Below are 25890 nucleotides of genomic sequence, written 5' to 3'. Positions count from 1 at the left end.
GCTCAGAGACTGCCACTCAATGACTGAGCTACTCATCTAACTGGGAATTATTTTTTTGGGAGAGGGGGAGGGGGCAATGCAGGAGACAGGCTTTTTTTCCATTTTTCCCTGTTTTCTCAATCTGGATAAGACAAAAAATTCTCTATGTTCTCTTTCTGCTGAATTTTATAAATTGTCTTTTTTTTGTGCTGGATTATCTATATAGCTGTCATGTGGGAACTATTAATCTTTAGCTGTAACTATGTGTAAGGTGCAGAGACTGATTCTGGCCCTTTCTTAAACTGCACTAAGGACACTGAATTGACACTATTAATAAAGGGCACTAATCTTTTTGCCTCTTCCCACTGTGTTACTCATACAGATATGATAGTTACAACAATGATTCTTCCCCTTGGGGATGTGTCTCACTGTTTTCTGTGCTGTAAGAAGGGCTACCACACTTCTGCACACTTTATGTAAAACATATATTCCAACAGAATGACCTACAGGACAACATGAGGGTTTCTGTTGCCAAGCTCCACTTACGTAAAGGATGAGTAAATGGAACAGAACCAGAAACCAGTGTGAAACCAGTGAACTTACATGTAGTCTTCTGATCTGAATGTCTGAGAATTTCCTAACACCACTGACAGAAGGCACCAAACGGTTGTAGAGAGCCTAACAGAATGAAAGAGGTAGTTAATTAGCACTGCTGGCACACCCAAAACATCTTGGTCAAAGTGGGCTGTGCTCAAATACATCATAAGAAAGGATCATACCTGGTCAGTCTGAGTTAGCTCATGGAATATACGTGCGTCGACAGCAGCAGCAACCAGGTTGTTGGCTGCGGTGATAGCATGGATGTCACCAGTAAGGTGAAGGTTAAACTAGAGAAGATACATATCAGTTACTTCATCCTGCTGCAATTTTCATTTATTTCAATTCATTGTAGACAGATGGAAAGAGAAGTATTAATAACAATGTTAAAGTGGGTGAGGGTGGAGGGGGAGAGATTGCTCAGTGCAGTATGTGGAAGAGAGGAAAGAATTTCTCTAAAACAGAAAAATGCCTCCCCCACATTTATGTCATTTTACAAACTTCCAGAACGAAGCTTCCAAATGCAAAGGTGGTTCGTGTTTCTTTTTTTTTTTTTTTTTTTTCCCATGGGAACAGTTCTCACAGGCTCCCTGACACCTGAGAAGCCCGTGCTATGGCACATCTGCATTGCTCCTCCTTCACCTTCCTTCTGACCCACTCTCATTATTTGCACAACAGGTTTCACACATACATTAGCTGAAGCTGCTGCTGCTCCCACAAAGATATCTGAGCTAAATTGAAACTAGCAACCTCGTGTAGTGTGCTAGCAGTAGAGCTGTGGTTGCACAGAGCTCTGCATAAGCTAACCACTCAAACTCACAGTATCGTAGGCAGAACTTGTAGACCACGTACTACACAGTGACACTGCTAGTAGTTTTCTTGGTTCTATCTCATTAAAAGATAGTTTGAGTGGGTTTGTCTACATGAGTTATCTGGCTGCATGTAGCTATACTGACAAATGGCTTGGGATATATAGCTTAAGTGACAAACTGGCATTATGGCAGGGGAGTAAAAGGTGTGGTTAAAACAGTAATTTTTCCCTGTAGCAGAGTAGCAAAGGAAGATGATGAAAAGGGGACATTAAAAAAGGTGGTATGCCAGAAGACCTTACAATACCATTTTGTTGAAGCCTTGGTACTGTGGTCTTAAAAACCTGATAGCTAAAAGTAGAATTCAGCTAGTCATACACTGATTATAAATCCTAATTAGTAAACACTAATTGTTGTCTCATTCTACATACATGCAACAAGAAGCAATTTTTACTACCTTGGTTCTGCGGTATGAACTCAAAAGTTTTTCACTTGCTAATTTTTTCCTAGGATGAAAGCTGCATGCAGAAATATCAAATGATGTATCAAGGTCATTACTGTAACTCCATTATTGTGACTCCAGATACTTCAATTTTATGAGACATGCATCAATTAAAACACCCCCACAAAACTATGTGTATTTATACCACGTGGGTCATACTTAGAGAAAGTCCTTTCAGCCAGTTTGGTTCCAAGAGTGGGGCTGTTTCCCACTGCTACACAGTGAAGTATTTTGGCTTGTCTTATTAACATTCCCAAAGAGGAAGAGATTATTCTTCCTGTCACATCTATCATTCACATGTGTTCTTGGCACCTGACTAAATCAATATTCTGCTTCCTTAACATTTTTACCTTTTATGGACTTGCTGCATCAACGAGAACAAACAGCCCTTTTGATCATTTCTGCTTTTCTTCCTAAAATTGTCCTGTGTCAGTCTATAGTGCACAAGACAAAGGTAGAATTCTACAGGCAATTACTCTGAGAGAAGCACGAGAGCACGTGCTACACGTGCCTTTCAATTCCCTGCCCCCAGACACAGGATTTTACTTGTTGCCAAGTCACGTCAGAAATATGCTGCAGTGCCAGTCCCCCACAGGCTGAGGTCTTGGCACTACCGATTCTCAACTTCCCTTTTCCCATTTCATGTTAGTAATCTAAAACACAAATACACCAAAATAGCTCACAGAAAGAGTTAGTGACCACTGCTGCTGACAGAACTACTTAATATGCTTCCAAAATGCATTAAGTCACTATCATCTTCATTTCAGTGCTGGGAAAAAGAGGCACAGGATGTACCTTGCTCAAGGGTATACAGCAATTCAAGCAGAGAAAGGGTGGGAACAGAGGAACTGGGAATTCCCAGTTCCACAAATTTCCCTGTCCATACAGGCACCCTTCCGAAACAAGCAAGGATTTTTTTTTTTTTTTAAAAAAAAAACAAACAAACAAAAAACCAAAAACAAACCAAAGAGCTTTGCTGAAATTAAGAATCCAGTTCTTGGGAGTGCTACACTAAGCCATAAACAAAAAAGATTTTGTAAGTTATCTGATTGCAATATCTCTTCAAGGTCTGTGAGCTATATATGCAATGAGGCTTTGTATAAAGAATTACCTCTTCCATGGGGATAACTTGACAATAGCCACCACCTGCAGCTCCACCTACAGAGAGACAATAGTCAAATCATGCACATAAAGGTGTTTCTAGCCCAGAGTGGTATTACACGTGTTTGCTTAATGGCTTTAAGAAGGCAGCTACTGTCAAGCAGCTTAGTTTAAACTCCAGCACAGCACCTGAAGACAACACTGAAGAACTTACCCATGATTTTTCTTTCTTAAAAGAAACGTAATTGTAACTGGGAATTATGTAAAACTACAGTGCAGCAGAATAGTCTCTGAATGCCATCTTTCCCCATTTAGTCCAACTGCAAGCAACAGAACAGCTCATACCTTTTATACCAAAGGTTGGCCCCTGAGAAGGCTGCCGAACACAGGCAAAGACATTCTGGTGAAGGTGTGCACCTAAGGCTTGAACAAGACCAACAGTAGTGGTACTCTTCCCCTCTCCCAGGGGAGTAGGAGTTATCCTACAGTGAAAAAGCAGAATAGACACAATTAAAACCTTGTAGTGGGTGAGACTCAAAACACTTGCAGTGGTCAAAGTCACTCAGTGATTGCCAATTAATGCCAATTCAAATTCTCCATTGGCTAATTCAGCTAATCATCAATTCAAAACTGGAATGAGATTGGCAAATTATCACATAACTGCTGAAGATTTTCCTCTGAAACAACTTGCTAGTTATTTTTGAAGGCAGGCTACTAGACTAGGAAAACTTTGACTACAATCCAGTCTGCCCTTTATAACCCTGACCTTGCAGACCAAAACAATTAATCTTCTGGAGAAAAATGTGAAACTACATTTCCACTATTTGCCAGAGGTAAATCTATTTCCCAAACGACTAGATTTTCACAGTGTGATTTACTAAAACCCAGAGACCAAAAGACAATATAATGACAAGCCATGCTAATAAAATTTCTTTTCACTTTGATGCCATGTAAGTGATGCCTCAGTTAAGGAAGTACCTACCCAGTAACAACAATGTATTTGCCATCTGGCTGGTTCTTCAGCCGTTTCAGAGCTGACAGATGAACCTTGGCTTTAGTTTGGCCATAGAGCTCCACCTCATCAGGGAGAAGGCCAACTTCTTTTGCAACTTGATCAATGGGCTTGGGCATGTAAGACTGTGATATTTCAATATCACTGAAAGAAAGAGAGCAAGGTCAATTTATAAGTCCAAGACTTCTCACAAATTCCCTGCTTCTGGATGGCATAAACTACAAACACCTCATCTATATTTTCAATGGAAGCTTTAACCCCTCCTAAATGAATCAATCCCGCCTATATTGGCTACATTAGAATAGACACATCCTCAGAATTGCCTTTTTTTTTTTTTTTTTAATTAAAAAAACAAACACAAACCAAACAACAAAAAACCCTCACCGACCATCCCCCCACTCCTCCCACCCCAAGAATGCCTTTTTGTGGACAATGTGTTATGCTCCTTTATGGTATTTTGTACATTTTCAAATGCTCCTTGGGGATGTGACATGGACAACTCCTACCTCAAGATTTTTTTGCCATTTCAGTTAGACTGAAAATTTTCCAAAATATAAGTGTCTCGTTATTTGCTGAATCAGCAACTATCTAGCTGGCCTAAAGAGTGTGGAAATCCATGTTTATGCCTCCGTATTATCAGGAGGACCTGAGCCTACACTTCGAGACTTGTCACAGCACCACTGCAGGTTAGCTTTGCTCCCTTAGGACAGTCTCACAGCACTTTCTCTCTACTCCTCTCCAAACTTCAGTTCCAGCTACAGTCTACATCTATGTATGCCCCGTATTACACAAAGCTTTGGAACAGACATGAATACTATACTGCAGGAATACTGCCAGTGGCTTCATTTGAAAGCATTACCTTGGAACAGGCATCTTTAAGGTAAGCCGGTTATATTGGATGTTCCATTTTCCAGGCTGGAACTTCTCCAGAAAACGCTGCGCACTCTCCACCGTGCTCTAAAATGAGCATGAGAGAACTTTATAGCAACCACCACTGTATGAACCATGCTGGTTAACAAAGAGACTCAGAAAGGTTTTCCCCTCCCATTTGTCTCACTTTGGGATTAACACAAAGGGCTTTGATGATAGAATTTGCTAACAATCCAAAATGAGATTCTGCTTGTTATTTTCTTAAAAAGAAAAAAAACCCCACCGTATCTATCTATCTACCTACCTACCTATCTGTTTTCCAGTGTGCTGGATTTTTTCGGGTGTTCTGTGCCAGCAGCGTTTCTTAAGCAAATCAGGAAACAGAGGGAGCTGGCTTATACCGTGACTCTCCTCCTTTTTATCCAATTACCCTATGGGTAGTTTTAGAATTACAGCCAGAGCATTGTAAGACAAGCTTGTTTCTCACTGTTTTGAGAGACCACACTCAAGAAAATCAACCAACCAAAAAAAAGCCCCACCAAAAAAAAAAAACAACCAAAAAACCCTCTGTCCTAACATTTCCTTAAAGTTCATCTTCTGCCTCAGTTAACTGAATCCAAAGTGTTGGGACAAGTGTTGGAAATCTTAACTAGACCTCTGTAAGAGCAAGAAGGAAGCACCAGCTGCTTTGGTAGTGTGCTGATGGTCAGCAGCAACATACCCCAAAGGCAAATACAGAGCAGATGACCAGCAATCTCAGTCTGCCCACGTACCTGCATTAACATGGCCACAGTCATAGGCCCAACGCCACCAGGAACTGGGGTGATGTATGAAGCTCTTTCCTTTGCTGTACTGTATGCCACATCTCCTACAACTCTTTTTCCACTGGCCTTTGTGCTGTCTGGGGATTTAAGGAAAAAGTAAGTTACACACCGCATTTCACCAAAACAACAGGGGAAGCAGCACTGACTGAAGCTGCAGTCTTTTCCTCTGTTGGAATAAACAAAACAGAATCTGAGTACCCAGGAAGCTGTAAAGAAAGATAAAAAGTTAAGATGACATCACAAGATGAAGCTGTTATCATCATACTTCAGTCAGACTGTCAACAGCTCATGCAACATATCTTCCCACTAAGCACCATTTATCCTCAGACAGACAGATCTCCCTTTCCTTGAGGATGCAAGTATTTTCTCGGTGGCACGTGGCCCACAGGGCAGTCTGAAGATGACTCCAAAACAAATGCAGGGGGACCTAAGCACAGACCAAGCCTTACATCTGTGCAATAATAAAACACAAATGGGACATACAACAGAGATGTCACCTGAACCATCTTCTTGCAGCTCCTGCTGTATTGCTCTTAAGAATTAGTATGGCTTCCAATTTGAAGGAGATATAAACCAATGGTTTAGAAGAAGTGACAGAAGAAACATGGCCGGCTTGTTCCAAAAACCCAGATTTATATTTTTTCTGTTCCATTTTGGAGGATATCTAGGCCCTACTATTGAATAAAATCACCTGCCTTTATAGAAACTGAAGACAGAAAGTACTGAGCTTTTCAGTTACTCATTGCCATTCTAATGACGGACTGGTAAAAATTGCAGCTCACAGAGATCAGTCTTGTCAAAACAAACCTCACAGGTGGTTTCAGAGAGCTCCAATAGAATAAACTCCTTTCCCTCTGACAAAAAAAATTTGCTATGTCCTGCTGCACTACATGACTTGACAGTTCAGAAGCAGGTAAAGTACTTTTTTTTTCAGTGGTGATCTTTAAGAGCACTCATAAAAGAGAGAAAAGGACTAAATGCATTAGTAAACTAGCACAGCCATCTAAGGAACTCGGTGATTATAGACAGAGCGTATCAAAAAAAGAAAATTTAAGTTTTTCCTGAAGTGGCAGATCCTCATTTCAGATATGAGGACTCTAGGGAACCTTTAAGCAGTGTGAAAAATCTGAAGATAGATTTTAATGTTGTTACATTGGAATATTATATTGCATACAGTAAGTGTGTGTTTGAACAGAACATAATCAGTAACTTTAACATATATTTGGTGAGGGGGAGGACTGGAAGAGAAACCAAGCTCCTAAACAGCTGATTATGTTAAAACCAAAGAGGGAACAAAAGCAGCGACTGCCAACAGTAATTTTTAGCTGCATTGTTATTGACAATTAGCAGCTTGGATGTTTTGCTGTGTTTGTGTTTTAAGCAACACTCCTCCTCCCTAAAGTTCAAAGCTTGAACAACATCACAGATGTTAAACAGTGTTTCTACAGCCACTGTCTGCTTTGCTGCCTGAACTGCAGACCAATCTGGCCTTCCAGCATACAGACCAATTTAATTAAAGTTGCAAAAGGCAAGTAACAATCGTATTTTCTTCCAAGGATGCCAAGCAGGCTTACCAGCCACCCTGGTCAGGAAGACTCCTGGCCCAAGAATGAAGAAAACAAGCAATGAACTCCAAACACAAACAGCCTAATCTGCTGCACAGTGATGAGCACAAGCCAAATAAATCCCCAGTCCCTGCCTCTGCATCTGCACCTCACGTCAAGCACTGCTGAGCACATATTAGGAGCTATTCGATTACCTTTAAAATATTATTTTGAAGGAAAGCTCGCATACAACACTTTTGGTCTCTCCCCATAATTTCACCTTCACAATATTCATCATCCCACTCTTAAAAAAAAAAACCAAACAAACTAGTTACAGAGAGAATCAGTGACACTATAACTGTTCCCAGTGCCTGTGTCTTCTTTGGTGCATTAGGCTCTCTAGCCAGCTGGAACACATGAGAGAGTGCATCCAAGGACTCTGAGATCAAAGAAGTGAAGGATATGCCTACACACGTGCAATGAACAGGTATGATGATCTCCATCTACCTCCACAGACAGCTGCATGAGAGAGAGCCTGAGTGCACCTTCTGGACCGGAGCTAATCCACAGGCCTGCTTTCTTCTGACAAGGACTGGGAATATCCACATGACTTCCAAGCAAACTTCTGTTAACATACATGCAACTGTAACACATTTCTGGTGGATATATGACTGCAAACACACAAGACCATACATGTCCCTCATCTATAAAACATGAGATCACCTGCTTGCAGTCTGCTTCTTTTTCTGGACACCACTGGGAAAGGTGTTTCATGAGGGATCCAACACAATCTGATCTTATAGGCCTGTGATGCCAGCTTGATTCCCAGTACATGAAGATATAAACAGAGCATCAAGTCAAGGCTTTCTGTATCTTTCTGGCTTCTCTGGTATTTGAAGAGCACAGCACCGAGATCCACAGAGGCTGATCCTCCTTTGCTGCTCTCATATCCCACTGTTCAAGGCTCCCTGTTGGCTAGGGCTGCAAAATCCCATAGCAGAGGAAGACTTTGAACAGGGTTGCTTCCTCCATCAGGACTCAGACAGAGATGCTCAGGAGATTATGCCATCTCTGAAAATATTCTCTGGCTACACTGCTCTCCCCTCCTGTAGCAGAACAATTTCTACAAGCCTGGAATAAGGTATTCAGAATATTTGCTGGACTACCCCTCCAACTGCAACAATGGGGAGAGAAGACAAATACAATCCAGTTTGGAAAGGGAGTAAGACACACTTATTGCTCTTAATAGAGGCTTCAGGAGATCCTCTCTTCCTCTCTCTCTGCCTGGAGTCCTGGATGAAATTCTGTTCAGCTGTAGTGCACACGAACACAAAGCCAGATGTGCCTGAACTGCCTATTCTTGTCTCTAAACTGGAAGCCTTGGGAGTATACAGGGCATCTTCCATTCAAAAGCACAACAGCTACATTTGCGTGGTGCTACATGGCTGGAACTTTTTTTAACTCCATCTTGGCAAGCCCACATGCAGTTAATGTCCTGATATGTCAAATCATATTGGGATTTGCCTGTACAGGGCACCCCAACTTGCAAAGTATAGGCATATCCAGAGATTGCCATGTCCTCCAGCTGCAACTCACATCTTCTCCTATGAGGCACCCAGCTGGGTGCACTTACAGCTGTTGTAAGATGTATGGCAACTGTGCTATTTCTCCCCCCACCATCTTCAAAGAACCATCACAGCTAGCAGCAATATTCTATCTGTACGGTAATGTAGCTGGAGAAGCTGGCAAACTAGTTGCCATTCTTTCTGTAGCACTGCAATTCCTACAATTCTGGCACTGATTTCCAAAAAGATTAATCTGAAAACGTTTTTGTAACCGATCAGAAGGGGAGAAAGAGTCAGGAAAACTCATCAGCTTCAGAAAACCACAGGAAAAAAAAAAAAAGTCCATGGCACCCATCATTTTGAAATCTGACAATTTCCATGGTACTCTGTCAAGCCCCGATTACCGAGTCTCACACCGCCACTAAGTGTATTGCCATGCAACACTCTCTAGGCTGGCTGTACAAGCAGCTCAGACCTCCGTGCACTGCCCAAGTCAGACTAATTGTGAAGAAACAGGGACGTGTCCTCAAGATGCAGTTCACATGAAGCCTGGAAAAACGGTCACACCATCCCATGTCAGAAACACAATGTTAGTTTTAGTTGCAACGTTAGCAAAGCAGCAGTGACCCTGTGGGATTTGGCAATTTGCCTAAATTTGAGTAGTTTCGCACAAACACATCAAGCAACAAACACCAACAGCAGGTGACTTTTTAATTTTAATTAGACACAGGACTAATATTTTTAAATGCAACTCAATGTCATCTTTGAGGAACAAGACTGCTAAACAGAAGTTTCTTTACATTCCATTAAATAATGGCAACAAAATGACTGATTAATTATGAAAACTACCTTTTAAAAGCCTTGTGGGTGTAGCAGAGATAGCTGGATAGTGACTAATTTTCCATATCATTTAATATCTGTAATTTGGATTTAAAATGAGATGAAAACAGAAATTGCCAGACTGTCTGTTCCTCCTTTATAAGGAAGGAGTAGCTGAGTGAAACCCTACCCTAAAATCCATTATGTTAAAGCACTTTATTCTATGCCAAAGCCACTGTCACTGTCACCAATACTCCTGCAGAAGCTGCTTTGTTTCAAGACAACAGCCATTCAAGACTAAGAAGTTTATGTGGGATTCAACAAATCCACAGCTACTTTAAGGGACTGCCTGCCATTTATGTATTTCAAACAGAACAGCTTAACCAGGTCTAAATGCAAAGTAATGACACCAAAGCTGCGCACTCACAAGTGACAACAGCAGCAAGACTCCAATATCTAGTTGTGGCAAATTACATGGATATTCTGTTGTAATATTTCTCGGGCCTCCTCTTTGCTCTACCAATCATCAGCCTCATTGAAGGCAGACACAAAACTGCCTCTAATCTGCTTCAGGACAGTACTTCAGATCAGCCTTTTTTTATTCTGGCATCTTCAGAGGTTGGCATCATTACCTAAGACAGACTTAAAAGAGAAGGAAGTCCGCATTGACTAGAAACACCAAGGAAACAGTATCCATGTACTTACTTAGCAACTGCATTTATATACAAATAAACACATCCCCACTCTTTATACATTACCCACGCACCTGGCACGTGGTTAATTCCACAGTCTATGACAATTGCACCAGGTTTGATCCATTCACCTTTTATCATTTCAGCTTTACCAGCTGCAACCACCAGGATATCAGCTTTACCAACCTATTTAAAAAAAAAAAAAGTCAAATAAACAACTCTATCCCATTGGCAGTGGAGAAACGCAGAGCTGCTTCAGCAGCAACTTAGGTCAGCTTCAAATGCAGCAAAACTGTCTGCTCACCCATTGCCATCAGAGGGATGGAAGGGTATCGTCAGCAGTTAAAGGTAGCTAGCAGTTCCTCGGCAAGGACAAATTTCTGCAGCCAGAAATTATGGCCTATTTTCACTCTCCTACCCTGAACTATTGCTAGTCGACACTTCACAACCTCCTTTGAACTCCTCCATGATTCCCAAGTGGATCACACACACTACTTTTAGATATAATTTAAGCCTTCTGCATATTCTTATCTCCTCCCTTCAAATATCCCTGAATATTCAGCTGCTCTTTTCAATGCTAGAAATATACCCAGCACCCATCAGACAGCAGCCAAGAACAACCCCTGCACAGAACTCTAAGCAGCACTTCACTAGTGGCAGCACTGTCTTGTGGCTTTTACAGGACTGTGTAACGTGCAACTCCAGGAAAAGCTGATCGTAATTCAGCACTAATACTCGTTCAGACAGTACGTGGTGAATCTGACAGATCTGGTCACAAAGCTGGTACTAGAGATTGACTAAAGCTTGTCATCAGTTCTTGCACTGCTTCATTCACGTTTGTTTAGGAAGCTGCTATCCCTTGGAATTTTTTCTTTTAATCTTCAAGGGAGATAAACTTAAAAATTAAGATTTCATTACGAATTAGCACTTCAATTGTTAATCAACCTAATGGCAGTCTTACTGAACAGCAACTCAATGGCATGAAGCATTGCAGCGTTTCTGATCTTCTTTGTGAGTTATATTCAAATACACCTACCCCCTTTTCAGCTTTAATACTTGCCATACAGAGCCTGGCAGTGTTGATTGCTCTATGAAATCCAAGTAGGTGGCAGCACAGTAACACACTATTTCTGTCACTCTCACTGCTTAAGAGGAAAATGGTACCAACTCCCAGTCATAGAAAATAGACTGGAAAAAACACCCTGGAGAAAACATTTGGTCTAGCATTTCCTTGCCATTAAAGCAAAAGACCACCTGGCCTTTTCGGAAAAAAAACACAAACTTACGCTGTCTTGCAGGCCACTACATGGAGATTAGGAAGGGATGATTAAATTTTCAGCCTTTACCCAAAGAAAACAAACCCAATAATTTTATTGTCTTAATTAAAACCCTCTAATTAAGGGCAAAAATAATCATGATGTTATTCCAGCAGAAGCATACATAACCATGCAATGAATAGGACTGGGAAACCGTTTCAGATGAAAAACAACCCAGACCCACTGATTTAGGGTAGCAATACACCAGGTAGCAGCAGGCAGCGCTGGCTTGCAGCGGGTAACTACATCTTCATGCACCTATCCTGTCCTTACCTCCTCAGCCAGTGTGGAGGTCTTTGAATGACAAGTGGTTACCGTTGCGTGATTCCAGAGCAGCAGGTCATGCATGGGAGCACCAACGATCTTACTGCGACCGACCACTACTGCTCTTTTCCCTGCAACCTGGATGCCTGCACCGCAGAAAGTTGGGAGAAAGTAAAAATAGGTCATTGTGCATTCTAGTACAAACTAACTCCAAGAGGTCTGGAGTGTTTTGGTGAGTTTAAGTCTGGCTCTGGTACTTCAGGATACTATTCTTCTGGATTGTGTATGATAGGGAATTGGAGCTGGGAGGGAGAAAGAAAAGACCACTTTAAAACTAGTCCTTTTCCTATCTGAAAAGTCAGAGATGAAATGTGGCATCTCGACACAAGTTTCAATGCAAAGCACAGCCTTGCAAGGTGCATAATTTCTCCTCTTACTGAAGACTACTGCGCTCATGACTAATGGATGGAAACCTCCGTACCTGTCTGCCTGATAAGTTCCATGCATCCTTTTGGTGTACAGGGAATAAAGCAGTCTCCAAGGTCCCCTCTAGAGAGTTTCCCAGCATTGATGCTACTTAAGCTGTATTTTGAAAGAATAAAGGCCAAGTAAGACTCCCAGCCTCATGATCACTGTTCAAAAGAAAAAAAAAAAAAAAAAAAAAGAAGTTTCTTTCTGGAGTAGCTGTCATGCTCTCCAGGGGTGAAGTCAGTTTACCCATCTACATCCTTCTCAGGTGCAACAGCATTGGTTATTTTTTCTGTATTGATGGGTTTATCAGAGTCAAGTGGCAGCTGCACTATAAAGCCATGAACAGCAGGGTCTCCATTCAAAGATGCAATGCACTTGAGGACCTACAACAAGTAAAGACCAAAAACTTAATGGCTGATAAACTGAAATACAACTGATGCAAAGGAAAAAGCACAATTCTATCTAGATTAACAGACACACATGGTATGTTTAATTTTTCCACCCAAGAATGTAAATGACTCCTATTTTTTATTTTTAGAAAAATACCTGTTAAAGTCTCTAAATTTTATATTGTGGTGTTTTAATTTTCTTTTAAAAATAAAAAAAATTGCAGCGGTTCCAATTCTTTTATCATGAGTTAATAGCTATGGGCAAGTAGTCTTTTTTTATAAAATGAGAGGGAAAATACAAGTTTCTCTCTTGAGCTCAAAAACCAAAATTATGTATTTTTTCATTACTGACTGTATTACTTACATCAGCTTCTGTTGCTGTGTTTGGCAGTTTTATGTGATTGGCACCAATCCCAATCTGCAAATGAGAATATCAACAAATTATCTGATTTCCGAACTGACATCAGAGATTGATCTGGGTATTCTCTCAGTCCAGCCCAGTCACTGCTACATTCTGTCACATTTCCCAGGTCTATCTCCCGTTCCTGTGACTACAGTCCTATTATTTGGAAACACCATCAATGAAAGAGAAAATTAGTGCTTTGCCTACTTAGATTGGTCCATACTTCAACTGTCCACCTTTTGACATCATCACCTTGGCTTGACAGCACACTGCCTGAAACGCCATCAGCGAAGATGCCATGTATCCCCTAGGGAAACGGACTCATCCATGTTCCCAGCCCTGCTGCAGCATGTCACATGCCACTCGGTGACAGACGCGAGGCTACTGCAGGTACAAGACATTCAGGAAAGATAAGTGCATGGCCACAGGTCAGGAAAGACCGAGCATCAGCACTTCAGAAACATGTAATCTAGGAGATGATCACACAAAAAGCGGCACCAACCCACATTGTTACCAGAGTAGCCCGCTTGGCTAACTGTCAGGTTACACACCTATACTAATTCCTTATAATGAGGAATTCAGGCCAACATTGGTTTCTTCAATATGGGCAAAGCTTAGACAAAACTATCTGATTTGCATCTGTTTTTTCATATTCAGATTTGACCTACTGTAGGAGGCTATAAAGAAATATCAAAGAGTTTGGGCATTACCTCAGCAGCAGCCTTCAGCTTCATATTAATGTAGAGGTTCGAATCATCCCGATTTCCAACCTAAGGTTGAAAAGACAGTTGAGTCACACTGCAGAGTAGAGATCAAGTCAAAGGCTGAGATGGGCTTAACCCTTAGCTTCCTTGGCTTCCTTTGAGCTACACCAAGGAGACAGAGGTACTGGTGAATAACTCTTAAACACACTGATAGAGGCTGTAAGTAGCTGGAGCTAACAGGAAAAGTGTTCTTTCAAGTAAGAGGCAGCTAAAGACAAGTTGTCTGATCTGCACAAACACTACACCTGTTGAAAAACCTTAGAAACACAGTGCTCTCCAAAGCAAAAAATACTGTCATCTCATCCGAGAAAGTTAAATCTCTAGCTAATTAACATGATCAGTAGGTGCTGATAACATCCAATTATCTGATTAAGGCTTTCAGAAAAGTTGGGCCTCTGATACCCAGGCATCTTAATTTTATGCATATATGTGCACGTTGATGGAGAGATTTCTTCCACTGCTGTTTTGTACCTTAAGAATATTCCTGCCAAAGAAAACCCAACAAAACAAGAACAAAGTGATGCATAAAGAGAAAGCATCAAGTGGAACACATGCCTGTAGTTTCTGGCAGTATTGGCTGACTGCAGTACAACTGCATTTCAGAAGACTAATTGCAACTTCCAGTATATTTTGTTAAAGGTAATACTCCTTGTAACCATAAGAAAATGAGGAACAAATAAGGAAAAGCTGATAAATAAGCTCTTGAAACCTCATTCCCTGGTAATGGAGAGCTATTCCTGGTTCTCACAGAGATTACAAGCTGCAGGGGTGAGTGCACTACCTAGTCAACCAGTGTACATTAGTTCTTCTTCCCTAATATTAGACACAGGGGCTGTCTCCTCTTTAAAGTCTGCTGGGTTTAGGAAAAGGTATGCCTCATACAGGGCAGAAAAGAAGAAAGAGAGCAGGCATCAGATGTCAGCAGACAGACCACATATATTGTGCAAAAGAGGACATTCCTCACTACAAGACAAAAAATAAAGATTAACTGACGTATTCTTTGAGCTCAGAGGACACCAGATACCTCTCAAGAAAAGAGCACATATTGTGTGGGGTGCTACATATGAGAAACAGCTAATTGTCCTTATTTATCTGAAAAATAGACAGCTGAGAATATCAGTATTAAGAGATGAACTCCAAGCCGAGACTGTTTGCTGGCTTACAAAAGTGTCAGAAAGCCAGAGCAAACAGGTTATGAAGGACTGAGAAAACCCAGGTTTGAAAAGAACACAAGCCAACCAAGAAAAAACTCCAGTAACACTACAAACCAGCAGTTTTTTAAGACAGTTTACAAGGTCATCAGTTTGGTAGCTTCCATCAAAGCATCCCTTACTAAATTTTAAATAAAAGGCCTTCCTCCATCCTTCTAAACACCTGAAAACAAGTCTTCTGTAAAGATGATCTTCTTAAAGCTAATGGAAAAGAAAAACAGAAAAAAACCAACCCCACAAACAAATTTGTTCCTAGCATTGAAGAGGAGCATGATCTTTGTGTACTATAGTGGTCTTAGCACAGGAATCCAGAGAGGCAGCAAGAGCTCTTCAGGAGTCCAAAATATGGAATATGAACAGAAGCCACTTCTCTAAGCAGCCACTTTTAGTCCTGTCCATCAATCCTTTATGGCCATCCAGTTCCTTCCTGTCATATGACACTTGCTACTGCTAGTCACCTGATCTAAGCATAATGAGTTTCCATTTTTTATAGCTGCAAGGGAAAAAAAAGAACCACCTTAATTCTGCCAAACACAGGACAAATTCCTGTACTTAGGAGTGCTTTTTTCCTTCGCAAGTGTTTCTGTGTAGACTCTAGCACTCACACTTCTGACAGACATCAAAATCAGCAATGGGATTTCGTTCCATCCCCTGTACTCAAAGTCTTCTTGGTCAAGGGTGTTTTCTGTTGTTTTTCCCTATCCCCCTTGTCTCCCCACATTCTGACATAACAGCAGACTAAATCCCTTAATAAACACTCCATTTCAAAGATTTCTGGTACAAACACGTCCCTGAAATCTGATAGGCTTTGGGGTTCACACAAATGCTGAGACTTGAAATAGAGTCTATAAGCACTGCTTCCTTGTAATAGGCAAGAAGCCTACTTTCACCATTTCACAAACGTAAAGACCAAGAACTACAAGGGTCTGAAGGAAGGATAAAAAAAACCCAAAACAACCCAAAACGCCAAAAATGTTTCTGGGCCCCAGTACTTGGGGAAAAAAAGTCACAGAACCATGTTACCATCCCACAGGGAACTCTGCTGGTATGTTTCTTACAAAATATTACCATTTGCAAGGCAGCTTTGATGAAGCTCATCAGCTGTGCACTTCCCATTGCAAAGCAACAGATTTTCTGTAGTTGTCATTAAAGAAAACAATACCTGCAAAATTGCGAGTCCTGGTCTGAAGCCCGGAAATTTCTCTTTCATCTCAACAACTTGCTGCTTTAGTCTCTCTCTCACTTGTCTGAGAAGGGAAAAAAACAACCAAGGTAGAAGTTAGCCAAGGGGCTGAATTCTCATAGCAACAAGTCAGGAGTTGAAAAGATGACAGATAGGCAGATTGGCAAACATGTATTATACCACAAGTACAGAAGCCACAGCAATCTCCAAAGAAGATTAATGTCCATAAATCACTAAGACATTTTGGAAGTGTCATTCAAACTTTTTTTTTTTTTCTTTTAAAGTCTACATTATGCTTCTTCACTCTCCTCTTCATGGTCTCATAGGCTACAAGGGTAAAAAAACCACAAAATTTGGCATGGAAATTCCTGGGATTTCAAAATCCCTACTCAAAAGCAACTCCTCTTTCCACATACGCTGTACCAAATCTACCTGTCTTCCACAAGCACCAGTCAACACTGTCACATGTGCTGTCCTGGTAAAGGTTAATGAATCTACAATGGTAGAACCCTGGAAAACAGATAAACAAACGAGAGGTACCGAAAGATACATCTCTTCTACAGCTGGACAATACTATGTGTTTCTATTTTCTGCCTGCTTGGCCTAACACAGGCTGGGTAGGCTGCAGTCCTACACTAACGCTCCTGCCTCCAGTTTGCTTTCTGTGCTTGCCAACACACATTCAAGAAAATGCCCCCAGTCCAAGAGCTTCTAAACAGGCAAAGATTTTATCATGGGGGCAGGAAGGGGAATGGGAGGTGGACAGAGGTGAAGCAGTGAGAAAAATTAGCTAAACCCTGGTACGCAGCTCAGGTCAACTCTTTAGAGAAGGCAAGTTTAAGGATACAATTACTACAACAAAACTTTGAAATGGAAGCTTGAGAGGATTCACTGATTAGTTAATCTAGCTCAGATGTCAACTCACACCCAGTTTACTACCTAATGTTTTAAGAGATAACAAGTACCCATTGCTGATAAATTAGCCGCAGACAGCTCAAAAGTCACTGTCACCAACCTCCCTGGTCTTGCACTCTCTAGTTTCTCAGTTGTTGTCTGGCCCCATGTGCATGATCCTTCACCAAGGGAAGGTGGTGGGGAAGAGGTCCTGGTGTCAGGCCCAGCATGCTCTTTCAAATTTGAAATTCTGCCAAAAGCCTGGGTGCAGCCCCAGAACCACAGCTCTGTCTCCTCACCAGAAGCAGTCAGGATTCAGAGAACTGACCAGTTGGGCCCATCTGACGGGCTCACAGTGCTGGAAGGAGGCTGTGGCACTTCACTGCAAATGTAGGAGCTACTCTGAGGCCGAGGCCAAGGCCAGGTAAGCAAACCTCACAGGGCACTAGAGGCTTGACAGGTCTGTCCTCCTCCATGAGATCTCCAGCCTGTGTCCCACCCACTGTTCTCAAAGAGATAAGAAGGTGCTATCATCACCATACTTAGCAAATCTGCCTTGCTCCAAACAGCCTACTGTTTCAAACACAGATGGTTTCCCTGTGCTCATCTACCCTCAAATCAGTATCACAAGGTCTGCTACTACCTAAGTGGAACCAGACTTCCCAGACTGGAGAAGGTGCTGTTGGTGCCAGTTCATTAAAAATGCAAACAGCAAGTGTACGGGGACAAAGTAGCTGATGCCAGCTGGGAGGCTGTGATTCCTGCCATATAGGGAAATTCCAGGATGACAGATAGCCAGTGAAGCCAATTCTACTCTGCAACTATGAGCTCCGAATCAGAAATGCCAGAGGCAAGGAGAAAGGAAAATGGGAGCAGCACAGGGCTCTGCTGTAACCCAGCAGCACTGATCCCAGAGGAAGGCTGCAGCTGGCCCAGCCAGAAGCAGCCCTGAGGCTGTTCCAAGTACCATCTTGGGGGAATCGCACAGGCTCCTGCTCTGTCCCAAATCATGTGTCTCTCCTTCTGCATCCCCAATCACATGGTCAGAGCTCTGCTGCACTGAGGAGTTCAGAGTATTTGTAGGTGTTTGAGTCTGTTAACAAGCTTCAGTAAAAGAGCTTGTTTTCAATTTTATTTGAAAAATAGCAGTTCCTAGGCTTCCTTTATCTATCACCTCTGTAAAAGACTTGACAGAAAGACTGGCTTTTTATGACACTGTTTTCTGAACTCATCACCCTTGTCCTAGCAGTTCTTCATGCTGAAGTGACAGAAGTTCATCTGCTGGGTGGCAAAATAACCAACTGCTTCTCCTTACACTCCAGCTGTAAGCCCCTAGAGAAAGCACCAAATCTACTGCTGCAGACACAACGGGGCCTGAGCTCACCAGCAGCCCATAGGAGCAACACAACGATCTCAAGGAGCATCAGAAAGCCACTGAGTGTAGCGGGTGCTGCAGGGTGCCTCTTTGAGCTATTTCTAACAGCCTCCAGTGTTCCAGTAAGGAAAGCACAGCACTGGTTTGTGGCCTGTGAACAAAAAGAAATGCAAACAAACGTATCATAATTTATGATGCAGTAAAGCCCTCCTAAGGGTCAACTGGGAAGGGTCTCAGGTCTGGGTTTTACTTTTAATACAGTCTTCTCAGTGGAGGAGAAATAAGCCCACCCATGGGTCTAGTTTTCCTGTGTCCTCTGTGAGGCAGGTCTATGGCGTGCTTTCACCCCCAGCAGCCATGACTCTTCACATATATGTCTTGCTGACATTTTCTGTAATTAGGCACTAGCTCATTTCCCCTTCAGCTACAGAAGAAGGGTAACATGCACAAACACACAAAGTGGTGCTGCCAGTGCTGATTTGCTTTAGGAGCCCTGAACCAAGAAATCACTTGTTAGACAGCCACCTAGTGTTAAGTACCACTGCTCCCCAGTTACCACAAAAGCCACAGGTACCAACATCTGAGAGAAAATTAAGGAAAAATATAATCCTTGTTTTATCTCTGCAGACTTACAAAATAATCTTTGAAGCTAGCAGCTATTAGTGATACAGTTTACAAAATTCTATTATGGACTTCAGGTCTTGACAAAGATAAAAGTTTATATTGATAAATTAACAACATTTTTATTAGCTGTATGGAAACACTTTTAAGTCTTCAAACATAAATTTGCAATTTTATGTGGCTGTTGCTCCAAAAGCCTTCCCTCTGACACTAAGACCCTCCTGTGCCCACATGCTCTTCCACAAACAAACTCCCACTGCAAACAAGGGTCCAGGGTCCACACAGGTTAAGGACAGCACATGGCTTTAAGCACACAGTGCAAAAAACAGCTCCAATGATTAAAAACAACCTGATAGCCCTTCTTTCTCTTGACTGCAACAGTGAGCAGAATTTGAACTTATGAAGTGAATTTTCCAGAACAGCAAAGGACAAACCACTTTCCTACGACTCTGCTGTTGATGGCGAGAGACACACAGCTCCCATGCCAGTGCCTCCTCAGGCAGACCCCACCACTACACCTATGGGATTATGTACATTATGTACATGCAATGGTTCAAGTGGCTGTGCTGGGAGAATACACATCTCCATCCTGAAGATGACCCTAGGCTGCCTTTCTGTCCCTTCGCTGGCTAACAGGGCCCTGAGTCTACATGAATACTGCCAAACGTATGACCTGGCAAACACTTCCTTCAGAGGTAACAATGCTCTAGAAGAGGCTTGTCCCTAAAGAGCAGGGTTTGGCACCACTGCCTGGATCACAGATTTCCTAAAAGTTTCAGAAACGTGCATCAGAAGTGCTCTTGCTGCAGCCCTCCAGGAATGGCTGTTTAAGGCTCATGGTCCTCCCCAGGTCCTGCACTTATCCTGGTCAGGGCTGTCGTCCCTGTAGCCATTCCTCCTTTGAGCCTGATGCATGGCCACTGCTCACTTTCTGTTGCCCCCACAAGAAGAAAAGAAACAAAACTGGAGAAGGGGAAGCTTGTCTCTCCACACTGCAAACCTCCATGGCACCACATCCTAGCTAGCAGGACAACTGCTTTATCTTCAAATACTGTGAAGAGGCAGCAAGGAAGCGTCCCACAGAACACTCTACTGGCACCCCAAAGAAGAGACAGAAAGGAGTCTCTCCTGGTGGGAGTCACAGGTTGGCTATCCCAATGGAGCAGCACTGGAATCTGTTCACAAGTCTCCTGCCATACCACTGCATGATCCTGGCACATTGTCATCATCTCACAGGGGAACTACTGGCTTCTTTGTACCACTTTCATACTCCCAGAGTTTTTAACCACTCTTTTGGTTTGGTCAGCTCAAATACTTGTCTGAGCAGTCTTCAGACCAGATAAATACATGATGATGCTTTTGCTTTTTTATAGGCTTTTTCATCCTGTCCAATGATGGCCACAAAATGGCTGAGCTGAAGATGCAATCATCCATATGGGATGGGATAGGTAGCATTTGAGGAACTTCTCAAACATGGCTGCTGCAACAGAACAACAGAGTTTATATTTCACATAAAGCTGAGTCTTAAAAACATAACACAGAAGAGTTTGCCCCAAACTTGAGTTACAATACCATGAACTGGCACAACCAGCTTCCCATGCTGCAACATCAATCACACTGACCAGGCGTCTATCCCAAAACAGCTACCCCATACAACACCCAACTATCAGGTGATTTAATCAGAGGACATAATGACAGAAATAGATAAAGACTCAAATCACGTTTATGGAGCTGCAAGCATTTGAGACAATACTCTAGGCCGTATCTACAAACTCCACTCTTCACAAAGAGTAACATTAAGATTTCCTTAATTCTACAAAGGGGACATGGCAGTCCCCTACATGTTTTTTCCCTTAGGACTTCCCCCTTCCATGTAACCTGGTAGTGATGTGCATAGATGACAGCACTGTGCCCTGCTGCCCACCAGACAATGTTTTCTCCTAGCTTGTAACCTCTTTGGAGCAGAGTCCCATTCTTTTAATTCTGTGTCTGTAGAGCATCTAACACAAGGGGTTCTTGCTCGTATTTGGGTCTGCTCAGTGGCATTGAGCGGTACTGGACCACAGAGTTCACTTTCTAAGTCTGAATAAGCTTTATCTTCTCATCAAGTTTTCCTTATTTATAGAGACAAGGAATCGTGCTATCAAAGTATTTATTCTCTTTACATGTTTCACAAAAATAAGAATGCCACTATCTACCTGATTTTTGTTTAAATAACTGACACATCTGAGTTAAGTATTTTTTTCAGCTTCATTTGGAGAAGCTGAAAGTATCTTTTCAACTTCCTGCTTAGTGGCAGGAGAAGAGTTTACAATACATAAGAGTTTTGATTTAGAATACACACAGAAACTTAGAATTATGTAGCTGTAACACTACTTGATTGATTCACCTCATCTGTTAATATTTGACTGACTTACAAACACTTTTCTCGGTTAAAGGATAAAGTAACAAAAAACACCTCCTAAAAGATAGTAACTGAAAAGACTTTGCAGTTGAGTCAAGTCAGAAACACTCCCTTTCTGCAACAGGCAATTCAGTTGAAAATTCCTAGAAAAACCACACGCCTATCACAGCTTCTGCTGCCAGACACTTGGCCTGGGGGTAGACACGGACAAGGAGAATCCTCTGGATCAGTCAGCACTTCTCTAGAGGGTCTGGAAGAAAGGGACAGGTATCTGTAGGGCAGATAGCCCATTTCTTTATGCCTCCTTCAAGTACTCCACCTAGGAAAACCCAAACTATGTAAGGCCCATTCTTGTATAGCACATGGTAGTTTTGCTATACTGGACATAAATACAGCAGAAATACATGAACTGAAGGAGGACAGCTATACAGCTGCAATTATTTTTCCATTTCATGTTGTCTTCACATCACGATTTGATGCCTTTGGAAGACAGGCTTCAGCCAAACACCTTAGAAATGTGCTGGAAACTAAGCAATCCTTTCTCCTCTGTGTGTCTATTGAAATCTTATGCCTCTTCTTGGTTATTTGCACAACATCACAAAGGTCCTCATCTCTGAAAACAGCTGCTGATGTAACACAGAAAACAAACAGAAATAAAAAAATGCCACCACTGTATCTATAAATTAAAAGAAACATAATATATAGCGCAAAGGAAGCTAAAAGTTTTTAAGCTGAATGCTCAGAATACCTCCAAAGCATATTCACTGTACTCATGCTAACATCTTTACAGATTTCTAGTCACTCTTAAAATTTCAATAAACGTATTGCTTGAAAGGATCTACTACACCTTAGGGGTTCTTTCTATGCCTGAAAAAAGAAACCTGCAGTAGGCAGATGACTAAGTACCACAAGCACCACATACACGGCATGAAGAGTGTGCTGGCTTCAAGACTAACAAAAGCATAAGGTCTAAGGAAGCACACAAGACTGAGAGGCTGCAATACCCAAGTGGTACTGGTCCAAAAATTACAGGGTAAAAAAATGTGCAAGCAGCCTTTCATCATGGATATTGAGATTCAAGACACATCAGGCCTACTTTTCAGAAGTGGTCCACTCTCAGTTGGATGCAGATGTCAGATGCAGCCATATCTAACATCAGGTCTAACAGCTTTTCAGAGATTACTTTAGACCATTTAAATTTACACTTTCTGTCCAAATTCCCTGGTTACGGGGAGGAGGTACTGAATGAACCTACCTAACCAAACCCCATTTGCACAGAGTATCACAACATTTTCCTAGGGTTCATGAAATTTGTTTCACTTTTGTACCAGATGTGTATGTATAATAGCAGTAGGAGAAATAAGCAAACTAAAAGATACAACACAGGGTCACCTATAGTCAGGGCTTGCCAGCTGAGTAAAAGCTGAAAAGCAGAAGGAACCCTTCTGCTTTAGTATCAGACAAATCTTTCAAATAGCTGGACACCTGTGAACATTCATCGTGACGTTATCCGATACATGGATTAATTTTGCCTTAAAAAGGAGTGACCAATGCCTGTACAGTACGAACACAAGAGACCATACCTAAGGCACAGGTTCCCAACTCTTGCTCATAAAGCATCTCGAGAGCACCCCATAAACACACAAAAGCTCTAAGCGAGCTAGCCATTTCACATCTGCCTGGGCAGCGATCTCAGCGCAAACACGCTGAGACCACAGGCCGTTCTGCAGGACCGGTGCTGGACGCTGCCACCGAGAACCAGGCAGATGCACCCAGCTGGGTCCCTGGGTGGGGGGCAATGCAGTCCTGACAGCACTTTAGGTTCTCCTGAAGATCTTTAGTACCGCCTTCATCTAGTAACTCCCACCGCTTCCAGCCGGGGAGAAGCGGGTTCTGAATGCGGCACAGTGACAAAGCTGCAGGGTGCCTGCTGCGCCCCGGCAGAGCCGAAGCAAGGGGCCACCACAGCCCCGCTCCCCCGCCCGGCAGGGCAGGGTCCCCGGGGTACCCCCCGGCCCGCCCGCCGCACCGGTTTCCTCCCCGATCGCGGCCACCCCGAAGAGGAACAAACCCCCGCGGCTCCCCACAGCCTGTCCCCGCGTGAGGGAACCCCCCGCGCTCACAGCGCAGCGCCGGGCGCATGGCGGGAAGGGCGGCCGGCCCCGCGGGTACGTACGCGGAGACTATCTTGCCGCTGAGGATCTCGGCGGGGGCCATGGCGAGGGCTGCGAGGCAGCGGCCGAGCGCGTCGCGACTCCCCGGGCTTCTGCGGCCCCGGCCGCCCCCGCCGCTGCCTTACCCCGCGACCCCACGTGCCCCCAAAACTTTCGGCCGTCGCCCGCCCCACCGCGCAAGCGCTGCCCCCGCCCCGGAGAGGGGAGGAGAGGGGCGGCCATGCGCTCCCCTCACAGTGGCCGCCGTTGCCTGTCTCCTCCCCTGACTTTCCCGCCGCTGCGAGGCGTCCAGAGCCCGCCCAGCGCGGAGGGGAGCGGGGCGGCGAAATGGCCGCCCAGGTGGTGGTGCTGGGCTCTGCGCAGCGAGGGCCTTGGCCGCGTCCTTAAGAGAATCACAAATCCGTGTGAGAATAACCTCAGTGTTTCACGCCCTGGGGTGGTGCTGTGGTACTTCTCAGAGGTTATGCTGAGAATAATGCTTACTCTTCAGGATTTCAACGCGTTCGCCCAACAGTGGTTAGCCAGGGTAGAAAGAGCAATGAAGAAGAGGGCAGGGTTGCGGCCTAAAGTTTATAGGAGATGCCAGGAGTGAGAAACTGGTTCCTAACGGTCACTTCCAAGGGATGTATGTGGAGTAGGTAATCCAGTTAGGACTGATGAAGGTGTAGTTGCTGTCAGGCTGCTGCTCGGATCTGTGCAGTCCTCCATGTGCACTGTTATTTACTTGACCATGCCATTTCCAAACTGCAGATCAGCACTGACATTTTAGGACCTTACAGAGAGTCAGCTTTCAGTGTTTTTTTTTCACGCATACGGCTAATAAATGATTAGGACGTAGCCAGTGTTGGAGATAGGAAAAGTAGTTTAATATTGCTGAGGCAGACTTGCTGGGAACGGACAACACTGACCCAAAGGAGTTAAGGGACTCGTTAGTTTTTCATGCTAATATCTAGCACATGGTTGGAGAGCAGGTCAACAACTCAATAAACCAATGATAAAAAGGTCAGGGACAGAGAACTGGCAAAGTGGAATAGATGATGGGGTGGACCCACAGAGTTAAGCTGCTGTTGGGGAGTAGTGGCACATTCCTGTGCCTGCAGTAAAGCTGTACTCCTGCTGTTCTGGGACCTAGCCACATCTGCCAAGTGAGGTGGCAGTACAGCAAAGAAACAGGGTAACGCCACTGCAAATTAACCAGCTATGGAGGATAGGGCGTGGATGCTACAACAGCAGTGTTCCTGCTGAGAATTTGAGACATAAAAGGCCCGTGTAAAGTGCTTTCACATAGATTTTTGCTTTACATAGAGTGCAGAGGTCTGAAAAAAGAAAGTGTCTGTTCCAAAGAGTTTGCTAAGAAAGCATTCACTCCTGCTACTCCGTAATGTAATCAGTTCACAAACGGATTTGGGGAACTCAGGCTTTGAGAATGGAGAAGTGTAGGCCTCACAGCTTCTGCCTAGGGCACAAAACTGTGAGGACAGAAATACGTGGGTCTTTCTATTTCAGAAGCTCAGAAGCCTTAGGTTTGCTTCTCCGGTGTCCTAGGAGGATAGTCTAAATGATACATAGTTCAAAACTTCTCTGAGAATAAGTTTTATTTGTGTTTCCTTTCATAGCCTAACAAGAGAAGTCTTTTCTGCTTTCTTTCCTATTCAGAGGAGAGCTTCTTACCTGGAGCAGTTAAACCACCTTAAGTTGACAACATGTAATGGTAGGATTAAAGGTCAGAAATTTATCTTTAAAAATGACTTGGAAAAGAGGGAAAACTTCACATTTTGGGGCTTTTATATGCTAAATAAAAAGGCTAGAAAGAACTTCTTTTTATCTTCTTTCATTATGTATTCCTCGTATTTCCTGGAATGTTCCAACAGGCAGTTGCAGTATTATACAATCAAAACTGAGATTATTCAATTAACTGAGAGAAGGGATTTTTCTAGGCTGCTTAAAATTCTGTGACTTGTTTGTTTCTTCTGTTGCCTTTATCTGAGGCCTGAATGAACTACTGGGGGGACAAAAAACCAAACTGTGTTTTAAAAAAAATGCAAAAGGCAGACTCCTTCAGTTGAGGACAGGATAAACTCTCAGAAACAGCTTTTACCAAAAAAAG

At 43.0% G+C, this 25890-nt stretch overlaps 1 protein-coding gene across 1 annotated transcript in view; it reads right to left on the bottom strand.

The window, feature by feature from the left end:
• The window catches only part of MTHFD1 (methylenetetrahydrofolate dehydrogenase, cyclohydrolase and formyltetrahydrofolate synthetase 1), a 43253-nt gene extending 19312 nt beyond the window's left edge, over positions 1-23941 (bottom strand). Inside the window, exons 1-15 of the mRNA XM_042799258.1 lie at positions 23786-23941; positions 16295-16379; positions 13868-13927; positions 13119-13172; positions 12612-12748; positions 12376-12476; positions 11904-12040; positions 10389-10500; positions 5644-5771; positions 4860-4957; positions 3971-4144; positions 3334-3470; positions 2999-3045; positions 759-866; positions 583-657 (exon numbers count right to left, since the gene is read on the bottom strand). Of these exons, the coding sequence (XP_042655192.1) occupies positions 583-657; positions 759-866; positions 2999-3045; positions 3334-3470; positions 3971-4144; positions 4860-4957; positions 5644-5771; positions 10389-10500; positions 11904-12040; positions 12376-12476; positions 12612-12748; positions 13119-13172; positions 13868-13927; positions 16295-16379; positions 23786-23826 (1494 nt within the window). The 5' untranslated portion in view covers positions 23827-23941. The remainder of the gene's footprint in view (positions 1-582; positions 658-758; positions 867-2998; positions 3046-3333; positions 3471-3970; positions 4145-4859; positions 4958-5643; positions 5772-10388; positions 10501-11903; positions 12041-12375; positions 12477-12611; positions 12749-13118; positions 13173-13867; positions 13928-16294; positions 16380-23785) is intronic.
• Between the last annotated feature and the right edge of the window lie 1949 nt (positions 23942-25890).

Source organism: Tyto alba, unplaced genomic scaffold, assembly GCF_018691265.1.
Source record: "Tyto alba isolate M040663 unplaced genomic scaffold, T.alba_DEE_v4.0 Super-Scaffold_29, whole genome shotgun sequence".
Taxonomy (NCBI): Eukaryota; Metazoa; Chordata; class Aves; order Strigiformes; family Tytonidae; genus Tyto; species Tyto alba.
Note: the sequence above shows the minus strand (reverse complement) of the source record. Positions and strands in the feature narration are given on the sequence as shown.